The sequence below is a fragment of the Phaenicophaeus curvirostris genome, chromosome 7, assembly GCF_032191515.1.
Source record: "Phaenicophaeus curvirostris isolate KB17595 chromosome 7, BPBGC_Pcur_1.0, whole genome shotgun sequence".
NCBI classification, from domain to species: Eukaryota; Metazoa; Chordata; class Aves; order Cuculiformes; family Cuculidae; genus Phaenicophaeus; species Phaenicophaeus curvirostris.
Window position 1 is genome coordinate 4,969,628 of NC_091398.1, and position 18,071 is coordinate 4,987,698.

At 43.5% G+C, this 18,071-nt stretch overlaps 1 protein-coding gene across 6 annotated transcripts in view; it reads right to left on the reverse strand.

Moving 5' to 3' along the window:
- AGAP1 (ArfGAP with GTPase domain, ankyrin repeat and PH domain 1) overlaps positions 1–18,071 on the reverse strand; it is a 398,119-nt gene that overhangs the window by 202,151 nt on the left and 177,897 nt on the right. For all 6 annotated transcript variants that reach the window (XM_069860665.1, XM_069860667.1, XM_069860666.1 and 3 more), the window contains exon 7: positions 12,511–12,638. In XM_069860665.1, coding sequence (XP_069716766.1) covers positions 12,511–12,638 — 128 coding nt within the window. The remainder of the gene's footprint in view (positions 1–12,510; positions 12,639–18,071) is intronic.

The window sequence follows — 18,071 nt, forward strand, 5'->3', positions numbered from 1 at the left end:
GTAACTTCCCTGACATTATTTTGTGAAGACTTAGCTCTGTTGATGTGTCAGGCACATTTTCTTTCTACACAATCTAACCTTAACTGGATAGGAACAGTTTCATTTGTTTTACTAATGAATGAGTAAGCAAATAATTGGGGTAAAAGTCTGTAAATTCTGGTTTTCAACTTCAAAACTGCTAAATCAAATTCTGTCTCAAACCTCGGAAAATTACCTAGTGCCATAGAACTACACAGCTTGACTTAATCCTAGTCTGGGGACATCACTTTACTGAGACCTAATCAAGACAATGACAATAATTCAACATTGTAAAATGGCTGTTACGGAGGTAGATCCTTCCCAACGCATTTGCTGAAGCCTTTGGTATGGGGATACAAAACCTTAAAGGAAGATAACCCCATTTACTCAAAGTAGACAAAAATGTCAAGTTGCATCACAGTTTTGTAGCAAATAAAGCAGCCACTCAGATTATAAAGCAATTAATGAATTGAGGTAACAAGAGACTGATAGCAGGAAAGTGAGGAAGACAGAATAGAAAGGACAAAAAGGTGATTAAGAACAAAGTCTTGATTTTTAAATTGTTATTTGTTTTATTATTACATATAACATCAATACAAATGAAAAATATCATCACAAAGGAAGTGGAAGCAGTCCGGAAAGGGGAAAGGACAGGTTTTTTTCTCTCAGATACAAGAGTACCCTTTGCAGATAAACTCTATGTACTGATGGAGAATGGGGCAAGGAAAGATGGAAAATTCTGCACGCTGTGGACAAACAATTCACCAGGAGAGCAGCAGTGGGTGGAGGGTCTACACAACAACTCACACAAAACTTCTAGGGGATAACAGAGGTCTGTGGTGCACACAAAAGGGTGAAAAAACATCCATAAAGCAGTCACATTTCCTAAAATAAGTGAGGAAGAGGGTATTTGCAGGATGCCTGAGGAGATGGATTCTCCCATGACACTTAACAGGTGACCTGGTCTCATCTTAAACGCTGTTGGTAGGAGTTCATTGGGTAAAGCTTAAAGCAAAAGCAAGCACTCAAATGTCTACCCTTCAGCATCACTCTTACACTAGTGACAGATCCTACATGTACAGAAAGCTTCCATGCAGGGAAAGCACCCACAGCAAGACAGGACCTCTCACACACTCTTTGGAGGTCAGCATAAGGATGGGGATCTTGAGTTGCAAGCAGAGGCGAGCCCTCCAAATGAAACCTCTGAAGGAGAACCAAGTAGGAGACAATCCTCCCTTCTATCATCCAGCTAAAGTTTATTTTAGTGATTTCGAGTCTTCTTGCAATTCTTCTAGTTTTTATTTTTTAAATTCAAGAAGAAAAGGGTAAAGAGGAAGAGACACAGGACACGCAGCTCACGTTTGGGTTAAATGCGGATAGAAATCTGTCAACACCACTTCTGAAAGTCACTGTTTCTCTGTAAATAACAACTCATTCCCCAGTTTATTTCTGTGTGACAGGACAGGACTGACAGGCTTTTTGATAGAGAAAGTTCTTCTCTTTCCCTTCTTTAAATATATATGAACTTTAAATATATATGAACTTTCATCTTCCCTTCATTCCCACTGAACTGGGGAAGTGTGGCTGCAGAAAGCCTGAGGTAAAGCGACTGAAAGAGAGGACTTTGAGAGAGATCTTCCAACACAGCTTCAAGTGCCCAGAGGAAGCAGAATTTGGAGGTGGCCTACATGTATAATAACAGAGATGAAAGAATGCAAGCCAAAATCATCATTTGAGTGCCCTAACAGAGAACGTAACACCAGAGAAATGAGGACACCCTGGGAAGACGTGACCTTAATTTACCCTACCCTTGGTCTCCCTTTTTCCATGGCATCTTACCGAGACTCCATGTAACACACCAAATACCCAGGAGAGCAGGAGACCTGCATGAAGACGCATTGAACCTGTACAAGTCAAAGATTACCTCTCTGAAGAAACACAAGAAAGACTCTTGCAGAGTAACGTAAAAACATTAACTGGGACACTTCTCAAGTCACCAAAAGTCTTCCCGAGTTCAAACAGCCAAAGACTTTGGAAATAAGTCCTCAAAGCACTGGACACGTCAGAGAGGAGAAGTGTGGTCTGGAAGCCTTTAAATGTGGCTTACAAAAGAAGGAAGACAATATCTGGAAACTCAACAACTGTAAAGCAGCATCTGGGAAGGAAACAAAGATGTGGGTGTCAAGGAACAGCTTTCTGACCAGACTGGGGAGGACCTACTGCCCACTCTGCCTTGACTGCAGCGAACCGGGACAGGGGAAAAAGGGAGAAGGAAATCTAAGGAAGTAACATTAATGGGAAAAAGCACTGAACACGTTTAAGATTAAAGCCATGCATCTGCAAGGTTCAGCTGAGGAAAAGGGAAAAAAAGATGACAATAAGCAGTGAAGAGGGAGAAAAGACGAAAGATCACAACAGGGTCACGCCTCAAAACATTTAGAAGCCTATTCTACAGAAAGGAGAGAAAAAGGCAAGAAGGAAAGATTCAGATGTTGTACATTGATGACAAGATTTGAACTGCAAGCTGTGGAAAATATAGGGATGCAGCTATGTTCTGTTCCAGAATATTGATCAACTCAATAGGTGTGTGCCTCCACCTTTTGTTAACTGAAAACAGGTAACAGATTTCTACCCTAGGCGCCTCTGTCTCAGATAGATCACAGAAAGGATTCCCTTCTGAATCTCCTGTCATCTTACAGCATCATAACTACCTGAAAGGAGGTTGTAGAGAGGAGGGTGACGGCCTCTTCTCCCAAGTGACAGGGGACAGGATGAGAGGAAACGGCCTCAAGCTCCGCCAGGGGAGGTTCAGGCTGGACATTAGGAAAAAAATTTTCACAGAAAGGGTCATTGGGCACTGGAATAGGCTGCCCAGGGAGGTGGTTGAGTCACCTTCCCTGGAGGAGTTTAAGGCACGGGTGGACAAGGTGCTAAGGGGCATGGTTTAGTGTTTGATAGGACTGGTTGGACTCAATGATCTGGTGGGTCTCTTCCAACCTGGTTATTCTATGATTCTATGATTTTATATTCATTGTAGTGATGCACTAGCTCATGGATTCAGAAGGGGTTTATTTTCCAAGAGTCAGTAACTCCTAAAGGCAAACAAATACACCTTGGGTATTCCAGTCCCCAAAGATAAGATATTCCTGTACAGCCAACTTCTACGAAAGAAGTCCTGCAAGTAATGTTTCTCTTCACACGTGCAAACCTCACTGGACTTCCAACTTTGTCAATAAAACTCTGAAATGGTTTCAGAATAAGTTGTGGCAAAACTACCGGCTGGAAAAAATTGATCTGTATTAATAAAAGACTTAAAAGTAGACAATTTCAAGGCTTCCACAGAATAAAAGCATGGCCACCAATACTGAACAAGCTTGAACTCGTACTGAGGGTGCCAATAATTAACAAAGACATAATACTGCTCTGAAACACCTGAATTAAGAGAATGGGTTCGACAAGTAAGAGCTCATAGGTGACTTCCAAGTTACATAGACAGGAGCAATGAAAATTGCAACCAGACAAGCACTTGGAAACCATACTCCTGGTAATATCTGAATCTAAAGTGCTGCTGAGGTGGCAAGTGGTCGCCTTTAGGTTGTTTGCTTACACCAATTAGAAGTCCAGAGAGCTTGCCATGTTGAGACAAGCAGGGAGCCATCAGTATGCAAGCAATTTTTAACAAGGTCACTGGCGTTCAGTACAGAATTTAGGGCACGTGGCCATAACTATAATTCACAGAGCTGAATGTTTGCCCCAAGTCATAAAAGTCAAGCTAGTGAATCCAAAGAACACCTTCCTTACAGCACATATTGAATATAAACCCATTTGCTGAGTACAGACAAGCTGGTCAAATTTGTGGCAGTGGAAACCAATCAAATAAGCACATTAACACCCACTGGGACACCACACAGTTCAGCATTACCTTTTCAGTCATGTTTTCCCACTAAGATGCTCTCAAGACATCAGCAAAAAGGGCCATTTTGGAGTCACTGCTCTAACCAGTGTCACAGCAATACGAACAGAAGTCAACCAAATGACTCTAGGTGGGAAAACCTAGAGTAGAACTGTTTACACCAATACACGCCTGTCTGGCCTTCTCTGGTGACAGATTGTACCGGCTTCATTAAGGAAGCACGTCCATCCTGAAATGTGTTCAGCTTCTGGATGTGCACAGTACAAACTTGTCTTTCCTTATCACTAGGAAGACACTCAGCCTGATGGTGGTCAATGAATTTCAAACCATTGGAGAAAACCCTGGAAGCCTTTCAGTTCAATAATACATTATTTCTAGGATGGACCTCATATGAATGGCCAATACTCCATTTACAGAAATCATAGAATGGTTTAGGCTAGAAGGGACTTTAAAGATCACCCAGTTCCATCCCTTGCCATGGCAGGGACACCTCTCATTGGACCAGATTGTTCAAAGCCTCATCCAACCTGGCCTGGAACAGCTCCAGGGATGGGGCAGCCACAACTTCTCTGGACAACCTGGGCCAGTGAATGTGTATCTTCAGTATCTATATAGGCTTCCAGCTTTGCTGCCACAGAGACTGATGCTATAAAAAACTCAAGGTGATGGCAGCAAGCACAGAGTTTACAGAATATCATCACTACAAGTGCTACCAGACAAGAACAACTGAGATGAAACCACCAACCTGGCCTGGCTTGACCAAATCTGTCCTGTCAAGGCAGTCAACCCAAAAGCAGATGTTGCCAATTAAAGTGTTAAAGCCTGCAATGAGATTCCTACCGGTATCTCATAAAAATCCCCAAAGTTTGTATGCAACACCCACGGTTCTGTGCAGAGAAAGTACAGAACTGAGTCAAATCCCCACTTTCAAAGCTTTCACACAGTTCAGATTTCTGTAGTAAACACACTGTTGTGTAATTTACCTGGCATACCAGAGCTCAGCATAAAGAAAAGGTTGGACTTAACCTCAGATCTGCAGGCAGCACGTTCCTGACTGGCTAATTATACAAGGGCAGCAAAACATTCACCTTTTATCTTATAGAAATTATTCATGAATCTCACATAGTACAAACATCAGGACAAACTGCTAAATGAGAGCGCAGGAAGAACAAAGCTGAACTTTTTCTTCTTTACAAATAAGCCGATACAAACAAATAGTGTCTCCCTAGATATAGGAGAAGCCCTGCAGGAAAATCATCTCTAACCACTGTTTGAGGTGAAAATGCAGGCAGCAGGTCCTCCTCCTAAAACAGGGAAGAGACTGCCAGGGTGTCAAGGAGCCAGGGAACAACTGAAATAAAGCCAGTGTTGATCAAAAACACAGGCTACGTACCCTAGGACAGACTGCATTGGCTCTCTGCACCTTCTGCTCGTGGGAAAGCACAGAAAAGAGCATTTGTGGACAAACACAGAAGCCTCACAGAAACTTCTTTAGTCAGAACATTTTTCTCTTGCACAAAACATTATTTCAGTTGTTCATCTGAAAACATTATAGGTGGGAGACCAATCTACTGGAGGAGTTTTGGTGAACACAGCTAAACCTCATCGCAGTCTACAGTCTCATCACAAGGGAAGAAGGAGGAGCAGCCACTGATCTCTCTTATCTGGCGAGAAATGAAAGAACCAGAGGGAATGGCAGGAAGATGTGCAAGGGGAGGGTTAGGTTGGATATTAAGGAAAGGTTCTTCACCAAGAGGGTGATGGAACACTGGAGCAGCTCCCTAGGGAAGCAGTAGTGGCACCAATATTTCAGAAGCATTTAGACGATGCCCTCAGACTCATAGTGTGAATGTTGGGATTGTTCTGTGCGAGGACAGTAGATGGACTCGATGATCCTTTAGGGCCCCTTGCAACTCAGGATGCACCACGAGTCTACGGCCGCTGAAGACAGATGAGGGAGGAAAGGGCTCCATCCTCACCTCAGCAAAATCCAGAAAGCTGTGAGTGGGCTGCCATGGAACACAATTCAACACCAGATTTCAAACCTAGGCCCAGACAAATGATTCCAGAGACTTCAGTGAGTTTAGCCCTCCACAGTAAACCCAAATCATCTTGGAAGAGTTGTTTGTTTTCCTCTATTTAGCAGTTTGACCTCATCCTTCGGGATACATTAGAATTTGTCCATCTTAGAAGCTTTTGCCTCTTTTCACCGTAACAGCAAAGTGGAGGATAGAGCAAACCTGTCCTGAGAGATAGACCAAAAAGAACAAACAGACTCTGATGACAACTTCTTAAGAGAAAGTCAGCTGGCACATTCACAAAGTCATCTCAATGAAATTACTAATAACAAGGCCAGATTGGATGAGGCTTTGTGCAATCTGATCCAGTGGGAGCTGTCCCTGCCCGTGGCAGGGGATTGGCACTGGATGAGCTTAAAGGTCCCTTCCAATCGAAACCATTCTGTGATCCCATGATTTAATTAACCAAATGTGATGATAGGCTTTACTAGCACAGTGGCAGCAACTGCATTATGAACTGAAAAGTTTAACAGAACATCAAGTCAGAGCTTGAAGTTGAAGAGACCTTAGAAAGGAAAATGTAAAAATGGGCATAACAAAAACTAATACAGGAACTTAACTGTGATCCTGTGAAGATAAAGGAAGGAGGAAAGTACATCGACAGATGCACTGAGCTGCAGCATGTGAGTCTTGGAGAAGGCGTTTCCATATACAAGTTCTGTGTGTGAAACTATAGACATGAATGAAGGAGAATAGACACGCACACATGAGAAGCTCAACATGAGCTGGCAACGTGTGCTTGTAGCCCAGAAAGCCAACCACATCTCGGCAGTGGGACCAGCCAACCCCACAGCAGTGGGACCAGCAGGGCAAGGGAGGGGATTCTGCCCCTCTACTCTGTTCTCTGTTCACTTGGAGTCCTGCATTCAGTTCTGGAATCCTCAGCATGGGACGGACATGGAGCTGTTAGAGCGAGTCCAGATGAGGCCATGAAGGTGATCCGAGGGCTGGAGAACCTCTGCTACGAGGATAGGCTGGGAGAGTTGGGGTTGTTCAGCCTGGAAAAGAGAAGGCTCCAGGGACACCTTAGAGCAGCTTCCAGTACTGGAAGGGGCTCCAGGAAAGCTGGGGAGGAACTCTTGATCAGAGAGTGCAGGGAAAGGACAAGGGGGAAGGGTTTGAAGCTGAAAGAGGGGAGATTGAGATGAGATCTCAAGCAGAAATGCTTTCCTGTGGGGGTGGGGAGGCCCTGGCTTGGGTTGCCCAGTAAGGTTGTGGCTGCCCCATCCCTGGAGGTGTTCAAGGCCACGTTGGATGGGGCTTGGAGCAACCTGATCGAGTGGGAGGTGTCCCTGCCCATGGCAGGGCGGGTGGAACTGGATGGGCTTTGAGGTCCTTTCCAACCCAAACCATTCTGTGATTCTATGATACACACACACACACACTTCTAAAAAGTGTACTTAAAATAAGTGAGATTACTCAGAAATGACCCTGTAAATACAAAAGGGTTGTGACGTATGTTGCAATAGTATTAAATATTGTTTTCACTTCTCTTTTACCTTTCATTTTGGAATTACGTGACAAAGCAGAAGTAAAAGCTCATTAAGCAACGCAGTCTCTTCTTCATTCAAGTGCCCAAAAGATTACAACAGAATCTTTCATCCCAAATGACCCCCACTGTAAATAAGATAATTGTATCTTACTATTTAGTGCTTATCCATAATCAAGTCTCATATACAGTAAAAGAACGGATGATTAAGCTGACTGCACTTTGCTTTTAATAGTTTAATTTACATATTTAGACAATCACGTTGCAATAAAAACTTTATGGAGGCATAGTGCAAGCATAAATAATGCATCTTTACAGATCCGCAGCAGGAAGCAAGCTTGTGTGCTACCATAACTGAGCTGCGGTTTAGTGAAGTGTCCGTTGAGCTTCACACCCTTCCCAGGTGAAATGGAAATCTCCTAGGAGAGTGAAGGTGTTGACTAGAATCATAGAACAGTTTGGGTTGGAAAGGACCTTAAAGAGCATCCAGTTCCACTCTCCCTGCCATGGGCAGGGACACCTCCCACTTGATCAGGTTGCTCAAAGCCCCATCCAACCTGGCCTTGAACACCTCCAGGGATGGTGCTGCCACCAATTCTCTGGGCAACCTGGGCCAGGGCCTCCCCACCCTCACAGGAAAACATTCCTGCCTAAGATCTCACCTCGATGTCCTCTCTTTCACCTTAAAACCATTCTCCCTCACCCTGTCCTTGCACTCCCTGATAAAAAGCCACTCCCCAGCTTTCCTGGAGCCACTTTCCGTACTGGAAGCTGCCTTGAGGTCTCCTTGGAGCCTTCTCTTCTCCAGGCTGAACAACCCCAATTCTCTCAGCGTGCCATCACACGGAGGGGAGAAAACACATTTCTTTGCACTGTAATTACCACGTGCAGTGATTTTGTGGGTAACTGACACACTCACTGCTTGCTCAGGGAACACATTTAAACTGGGAGCACGGAAGATGTGGTGTCTGAGGCCCCTTTCCACCATGGCAGAGTGCAGGCAGCCATGGAGCAGCGCAGGCACACAGGGCCAGGACGCGGTGCCACCTCAATCCCTTCTCACAGCAAAAATTAAACAGCTGAATTGCAGGAAAGAGAGCAATTGTGAAAATATAGGCAGACTCCAGATTACAAGTACTTATAACAATCTCTTCATTTTACCTTCAAAGATCACAACTAAGCCCACGCTGCTGAGGACTCCTACCTGGCACCTCCACGCCATCAGATTACTTGAAGAGGGGCCCAAAGTCCTTCACACAAGCAGCAACTACAGGTGCTGTGCCATGGGCTTTTCTGCTGTTTTTATAACAGTATAAATGTGGAAACAAGCAGCAACTCAACAGGCTGTCCTGTACAGGACTACAACCCATGGGTTTCTGATAGATCTTCAGGTGAGGTGGAATGCATCAAGGAACAAAGGTGGCATCCACCTGAGAGGCCTCATAGGTTTGGGACCAACATGATCTCCCCTTCCATCTTCTGGGCAGGGAAAAGAGCCTTTCAGAACTGTTGGATATCAGCACTATTCTTGAAAGATATTATCTTAAAAACACGTTCCTGATACATCAGGTGTAAGGAATAAGCAACTCCCTCAAGTACAGAAATGAGTTTAGGGAAAAGAAATGTCTACACATCCTTGCGATGTAAGGAGAACTCACGCTATTTTGAAACAAGATTTAGCCTTGTCTACAAGCATATCAGGCCTAGAAAGACTGGCAAGGGGCAGTGGGAGTGCAAGGTGGGATAGAGATGCGGAAGACATTCCCCTGGTTTGCATTTCTTCTTGCTGGCCAAAGCATAAAGACCTGCCCTGAGATGCCCTGGGGCCACTAAGAGGTCTCCAGTAAACTAGAAAACAATTCCTCTGAAAACAATTTTTTTAAGTGTTCAGAAACACCAGAAGGTGAGCCCCTGACTGAAGTACTTCTCAATGCATCAGACAGATTGTTTCCTAGCAGAATATCAGCAATACTGCAGCTTCCTTCTTGCTGACAGAGTATACAATAGTTCCGTCCATCACACATCGTGAATGATATCCTTGGATTTGAGAATAAAATTCTTTGTCTGCATACTGTGCTGCCCTTCAAGTCACCACATGTATATGAAGCGCTTGCACCAAGGGTTACTGACTCTGGCTATCAAAGGTTTACAGGTAAAGTCCTCACCTTGACGGACACACGTGTGTTATAAACACAGAGAAGGAAAACAGAAGCAGCACTGACTGCAAAAACAAGTGGGTTTTGTCTCTGGAATACGAAGCACCGCATTCTGTGAAACATACCTCTGGAAAAAACACAAATGCATGAGCATAGACACATCTGTGACCATTTCCTAGAAAGGGACATTACCTAGGTGTTCACCTAGGACTACTGGACACAAGTATAGATGCATCCAAACACACAAACAAGTCTTTCACCGATAGAAAACTGAAACCCCAGGGTGGAGAAGCCCTTGTTGGAATCGAGACTTAGAATTTCCCCCTTGTTGGAATTGAGACTTAGCACTAGACTGGGTGAGGTGACAATTTTTTCCTTTTATTTTTTGCCTTTCTCTAAAGCCTCAGTGCTGGACTGCAGAGTTCTCTGGAGAGTTTGCAGGAGTTAGATTGCCAGAGTGATCCAACCAGAGAAGGAACGATATCTCACTTTATCTGAAGTGATCTGTGCAATCACTGCTTGTGATGCCCTCACTCCCACGGAGAATGCAAGTGGCAGGGCACTCTAAGGATAACATTTCTGATTCATGGAGAAAACCTTCAGTGAAACATCATTATGTCAAAAGAGATGTTCTAAAGGGCAAGACACCAGCCAGTCTTCCAGCCAAGATCAGAGGTGGTAAATCTTCCCCCAGATCATCTTAAACTTGGAATTGCAGTTGCAAAGTTCTTTCAAGTCCACAATAAGGATTCAGCTTCCTTTCCTTAAACAAGATCGTACTGCCTTTAAGTGTAGCACAAAGGCAATAAGACATGAAACAGATTTATGGCCTACGCTTTTAGGCATGACATCAGTCTCAGAAGACAGACATCTTTGACTGGTACTGCAATTGTCCCCCTTAGATCATTATGCCAGCTAGAAAAGGCAGTAAAGAATGTGATTTCATGTTTATTGAAATAGATTGTAGGGATCCTTATCACAAAAGCTATCTCGTCTTGATTTTCCCAAACAGTCCTTATCACTGGCAAGAAGTGTGCTGTGCAGGTAAACTACTTGTACAGAATTTGGTATTTGCTCTTGGCTTCCAAACTAGACTTGGGTAAGAAACTGGTGAGAACCTAGATATTTGATGTTCTTCATGAAACAAGCTTCTCAACAAGGGTGACTGCGACTGCTTTAAGACAACGCAGAACACAGAGATGGAGCTGGTTAAGACTGCATTATACAAGGTGTAGTCTATGAAGTCTTGAAAAACAATATAATCATAAGAAGCCTGAGTAAAACGGGTCAATTCCTGGATCCAAGAGTAAGGTCAGCATTGGAAACTGTGACCTTCATCCTCCACATTGCTGTGACAGGGTTTTTCCTCTTTCACCACTGAATAAGAGGGGGATCAGATAGACCCTAAAGCAGCATCATTCCTCTCGGTCTATAAGTATGAACATACACCACTGCCTGGAGGAAATTAGTTGGAAGAAAAACATTTCACACAGCCAAGCGCTGGTGGCAATGAACTGGTCAGAGAGTGGCTGAGGCAACATGGTCAGTGTCACATACAAGAGCAAAGGGGAGAATCTCTTCCACATGAGGAACTTGTACTTTACCAGAAGGCACCCAGGTTCTTCAGAAGAGTCGCGCACCTTAGCACCTGCTTTAGAAAGGTGGGGGGTCTGAAGGTCAGTGTTTCCTTTTGGTGTCATCAGCAGAAGTGACAGTCACAGCCTGAGGGAAGTAACTGGACTGGACTCAGCTTGAGGCAGAACATGTGACAGCAAAGAGCTCTAAGACCAAGACGTAGTTTCCACCAAAGTGCAGAAGAAGATCAGTCACTATGACCACAGAAGAACCAGAGCCTTCACCCTGTGGTATAAATCTAACCAGGGTGTTTTCAGAAGACAAGTTTTCAAGGCTGCAACACAATCTTAGAAGACGTTCCTCGTGCATTATTGAGCATAGACTGAAAAATGCACCAGGAGGGCTGGGGGGGTAGCGGACATTTCTGACTGGAAATTGGGAAACCAGGTCACAACTCTGAGCACAGACTGTAAAGGGTCAAAATGACAGCCCTGTTATCTCCACCTGCCGAGAGCGAGAGTGCACAGCCAGAGCATCACCCTGTCTGGCTGCAACCGTCTTGGATCAGAATGGTAGAGTCACAGACATCCCAGCACTAGGAAACAAAGATACTGGGGAAGGAGCTCACACGGGAAGTACAGAAGAGCGCATTAACTACTGTGTGTGGGTTAAAACTGTGCAAGGTAAAAACCTTTGGTATTAACCCCGTGTTTACAAAAACACCATCAAGTCCACCAGACCTTCGTGCCGCATGGAAGGCGGCGTTTCCTTTTGTTTTTCCACACAGAACCTACAAGTTGATAGCAACACAGAGCACTAAAGGGGAATCGTGTCGATGGAGCGTGACAGAGACAGGCAATTATAACTGTGCGCAGTGCTCACAAATGTAGAATTCCAGCGCGCCCACTGCTGCGATACAGCGGCTGTTAGCACACGACTGGATGAGAGCAAGAACCAAAACCATCGTGAGGCAATTTTAAACCACAGCACAGCAAATCCTGCTGTTGTAGCAATCGGCCTGCTCAGAACAGCAGGCTGCTGGGCATAAATCAGCGCCATCAAAGATGGCTTTCAAGCCAAACTACTTTATTGCAGCAGTTTCTTGAAACAAAGTAAAGCCAATTAAAGAGAAAAATATTACTTAAAACTACAGATCCCTGATACCTTTCAAAAAATGCCAACTACCTAACAAGCAGCAAAAGGAGCACTAGCACTGAATGCATTAGATGAAAAACAGTCTATCAGTTCTCTTTCCAAGCAAGCATTTGTTATAGTCCATACCTGGCTGATATGTACAGCAGAAACCTGGGCAGAACACACGGATGAGTGGCTCGGGGAGTTTGGTAGAGACTTGCAGGGTCCAATCGAGAGCTGCTGCTTCTTCCTCGTTGCAACGATCTTCTGAGCAACTAAAGACAAAGAGAACATACAGGCAGGTAAGGTACAGCGCACACGGTGAAATACAGCACGTCAAAAATAAACAGAATACATCCAGTTGTGATGACAGATGCTGGTGTTCCACATTATGCTCCATGTGAGATTCCAGCCCTCTTCCCCACCTGGAGGAAACTACCCTAGAACTCCCACTCCACCAGGCAAGCACCAGGGAACCAGTAACATCCCAGCAGAAGGGAAAAGGCAGTGTGTGAGTTACAAAAAGCAGCACCAGGAATGCTGAAACAAGTCCTCTATGTGCTTATAATACTCACTAAGGAAGCTTATAGCAATATACATTCTTCTTTGACCTTTTCCCTTTACAGACAGAAGATAAAAATGAGCAACTCTGCACTACAATCTAGTTGAAACGCATCTCAGTGCTACCTAGGTATACAATCCTGGAAGGCATCCTATATCCAGTAGCAAAAGGTCCTTAGGAAAGCTGTCACTCTCAGTCCAAGCAGGCTTAGTTTAAACCACAAGTTTATAGCATTTGAATCAAAAAATAATCACAATAATAAAAATGATAAAGTGTCCCTGATACAGAATAGTGGGATTAGTGGTGCTATCAGTGGTGCACCAGTGTGCATATCACATCCCATTCAATTTCATTATGGAAAGAAGCTATATCCTGATTCCTAGTTTTAGCTTTAGTTACTTAACAGCACTAACACAGCTGGAAAAATGATGTGTTTACTTTGTGATTTATTAAAAAAGGTTTTACAACTTGTAACAAAAAGCAACATTTATCCAAGACAGGGATCCCCGTCATTAACATCTTGTATCTACAGCTTAACAGACTCATAATAAAAAATGGAAACAGTTGATCTAAAATACAGTGAATTCCATACCTCTCCTATAATTTTTCAATTTAGAAAAGTCAAAGTGTTTCAGAAGTTCATTCCGTGACACACCGGAATTTCAGTTCATTCCACTGTTTAGCTAAGGCTTTTGGAAAAAGCTCCTTTTAGGTGATAAATATTTTAAAATAAAGTCTTTTACACTACATGTGTTGCCTACCTTTTGGGTAAAAAAGTAAACAATTTTCAGTCTTTGGAAACAGAGACCAGTGAGGTGGCTTACGAAAACCATGACTAAACCATGAAACTGCTGACTAAGATGACTCAAACAGTTCCCTTCCAAGCCAAACCCAAAATATGATTCTATGATTCTAAATATTCTGTAAGTTTAGCTTCCCTGCATGCAGTGAGCTTCATGGAATGAAGCTCTTTATGAAACCTGTGCAACAGAGTCTGTAGTCACTCATGTCTTCTCCACCAAAACAGGTCAGTGAGGCAGAACTGCACCAACTACTGGCATCTACTTAAAAACTCACACAGAAGCCTGCTGTAAATAAACCAACAGCGTTCAATCTGTCTCATTTGGAAAATACAAAAAGGTGTTGAAGGCCAGGTTGGATGGGGCTTTGAGCAGCCTGGTCCAGCGGGAGGTGTCCCTGCCCATGGCACGGGGTGGAACTGGCTTTGAGGTTCCTTCCAACCCAAACTATTCTTCGATTCTATGTTTTATGTAAGTTCTAAGATTATTTTTCCTCAATACATTATAACACAGGCAGAGATATTGTTTAGCAGTGCAAGCATATAATTTCTTCTCAAATGAATGCGATTTGAATAACAAGCTGGTCCAAGCCTTATGTTTTTCATATAAATGAATGATAGCATAACCATGATTTAGTGAGAATTCATTGTATAAAAAATGGCTCATATATATAAAGAAGCAGCTTCATTAGTTACATCCCACCTCCAATAGGCCCCTTATCATCCTGAAAGGATGATATCAATTAATTTATTTTCCCCTGGCATATTGATCATAACCTTCATCAGCTAATCATGTTTAAATTACAGAGGAATATCGTAGTACTCTGTCATTTCAGACCCATTGGTTTATTGATCTGGAGCCTGGAAAGCTATATATTAGAATATTTTAACACACATTAGTGAATGCAGAGAGCAAACCGAAGGTCAGATTTTAACATATGCACATGGATTTGTCTTCATCATAACCGGTAAAGACCTAAATTAAGACCAAAAGTGAACTAAAACCACACATGAATGAAAACTACCTTCTCAGCAAGAGCTTCTACTCTTGCATGGGAGAGGTAATTAGTCAAGGAAAATATTTACCGCTTTCCTTCAACTTGAATATAGGTGTGTGCGCAGCATTGCATTAACGCACACAATGAAGCCAAACGATCGCTCCAGGAAGGCACAAGGCAGAAATACCCAAGGCAGTCTAAACTCACCTACTTAAACACACGACCTGAATGCTGCACTATAAAAATTAAATAAATATTTTAAAATAAAAAAAAAAAGACACAAATTGTTACTCTATAATTGTGAAAAGCCATCCACAAAGCAGCTGGAAACTAAACCTTACACAGAGCAGCACGAAGAGTGATTTATCCTGTAGAAGTGTCAACATTACAGCAGAAGATCCAGTGCACCCTCCTTAAAACTGTGCTACAAATTCTGGAATGGGCCATTCTTAGCCTCAAATCTCTTGGCTATTCCCTCTGTCAGATAAATGACGTGCCCCCTAATGGAAATCCCCTTCTGAGCTGCCAAACCTTCCCAATTCCCCCTCCGTTTCGGCAACAAGTCTAACAACCCCCATCGGAGTGTGATTTCCCCCTGCCTCTCCCCTCCCTTCATTAGCCAACCTGCTCTCCTTTGAGACACCAGAGAGGTTTGGCTTCTTTCACTGCCTCATGTAGCTGTCCCTTCGTAATTAGACTGCGTTCAATATTCAAGTGCTCAAGGCTACTTGCCCTGGGGTACGACGGTGGCAGGAGCTTCAAAAAGTACCGAAAGGAGTACCCCGACCCTTCAAAGTTTGCGACATATGAAAGACGTGACTGATCATCTGCGGGGCAACTGCCGGACCACCAAAAGACCTACTGTGCTCTTTCTGAAGCTACCTTGTGAGGAGAGATGAAACCTAAATCTTGCCCATCAGAAGTCAATAAAAGGGGTTCAGCACACATCTCCTCAGCAGTGCTGCTGCCAATTCGCGTTTGCTACATCTTCTGTTCCAGAGAAGAAAGCCCTGGAATACACAAAACTTAAAATGGCTGGCACTGAAAACCCCACCAATCTGCTAACTCCTGCTGCTGACATCTTCAGATACCGTAGTTAGGGAGGAAAAAACCCACGGTTAAATGGTTATGTAGTGAGAGAGAAACATACTGTAATTAGAAGAACAAATACCAGAACCGGAGAACAGCCATGCTGTATTGCTCGTGCAGCCCCCAAACCTGTTTCTGCTCCTACATCTTTGTTAGGACTCAACGTGACCACTCGTGAGCCCCATCGCGGTGGTGGGGAACATCCTTAAACCAACACATTTTGTTTCCAGAATGACACAAAGGCTCACACTGGATTTGGGAGCAAATTCCTCAGGGTATTCTGAGATGTAAGTACATCCATGAGCACGACGGTTTACTCACCACCACAGTCGAGGCAGCTGAGGTGCAGGGTGGGATCTCCACTGAAACCATAAGGCAAGAAATAATTGTTCTTTAGGAATGCCTGATTTAAGCTCTGCCCATATCCAAGCATCTTTTCGCTGTTAGTGAAAGCCAATTTGTGTACTTCATTAACCGATTTAAAACCGCTCAGAGTCAAAATCTTCGGACTAGTGTTGCAGTGCCTGTAATTGCAACATCAGTCCAGAAGAAGCTCCACAATTAAAACAAACTTTGTTCTGTACAGTGAACACAGCGTGCAAGAAAGCAGAAATATCTTTGCTCCAGAGCTTTCAGATTCCATCTCATCCCAAGAATGACTCAGGGCTTCTGAATTTAGTGTAAATATTCTTGCTTTAGAAAACAGATGAATGCTAACTTAATCTATGTGGCAGATATCAAAAGCAATCAAGAAAGCAGCAAGCATTTCAACCTATTTTTAAAAAGCAATGACATTCTCTTGTTTTTATAAACTCAATTGAGCTATCAGTTTCAGAGATTTTACTACCAGCCTTCTACCTATAGTATGAAAAGCTAAACAAAATTTGTCTGCAAAGTTCAGAACTATTTAGTAAATAAACAGGGATATGCCTGGGATATTTAGTTATAAACGAAGAGGTCTGATGTTCAGCAAATACCCGGTCTTTGGGGAAGAGTGAGCTTTATTTTTTATACATTTAAACTTAATTTCACAAGCCAGAATGACTAGAAGCTCTATTTTGCTTTAAGGCCTTGTTAGTTAAAAGCATGCAAAATCCGTGGTCTGATAGATGAATAAAATGTCCAAGTTTAGAGAGAAAGCTCTTGACTTGAATGCCTCTTCTTCCATGCCTGACTTAGCTCTCCAAAACAAAATTAACCTTCCAACCCCCTGCCGCTTTCATCTCCAACACAACTTTTTGTTGGTCGAACTACTTATTGGTAAGCAGCTCCTAACACCTTCTCCTGGCTGGTTTACTGGAAGGATTGGACCTACGAGCAGGAAAGCTCGCTGGTCCAGCAGGCTCTGAGCCGTAGAGCAATGCTCCAGCCCAGCAGATCTGCATTGCAAACCACCTCTGTTCCCATTTGCACATAGAAAAAAGTTCCCCATACACTAATTTCCCCCAAACAAAGCTTTCCTATTCCACTCTCGGCAGCGTAGCGCTGACTGTCGGAAGAGCGGATTCCCTCGCTGTCGCCTCCTCATCCCGAAACCCAGAGCTGCGCCTCCATAATGAACCGACCCCTCTTTGTGCTCCGTTTGGGAGCTAATCACCATTAGAAATACTGTTGCCAGAGTAACTGCTCTGACAGAGTTGTCTTTCCTTGGTTCAAAGGGCTGTTCACATGTCAACCTCTTGTGCAGTGCGGGGCCGCTTTGGCGGGGGCAGCCGGGTCTCTCCAATCTCATTAGCACAGCTTCATTCAAGTGTAAGGACAAGAAAGGCAGAGACCTAGGGGGAAAACACTCCTTACAAGAAGTTCAAGACGCAAGGTAAGATTGTCTCATCTAGCTCCAAACCTCTAAGAAGTGAAAACACAAAGGTGCCTAAGCATCGCACAATAGACCCGACGGGGAAACCTTGTCTTGCCCAAAACCCCATCCTTCCCTGTTTAATGGTCACTCAAAATGTCCAGAGGTATCAACAACATGATACTACCCTCTTTCCCAAAAGGCAGTGAACAGTTACCCCAGCACCCTTCACGTTGCGTTGTTGCATTTTACCAAGGAACACTTGAAATAAAGAAAGGGAAAAAATAAAGAAAGGGAAGGCTCCAGACAAACAATATCTGTAACATCTGGTGGTAATTCTCTTCTCAATCATCACTGGTACAAAAGCATCGTGTATTTAGGAGATGCAAACAGTCTTCTCGAGTTACCACTAATTTAAATAAAAATTGGTTTAACGCAGAAACCTCTATAAGACCATTAATCTCA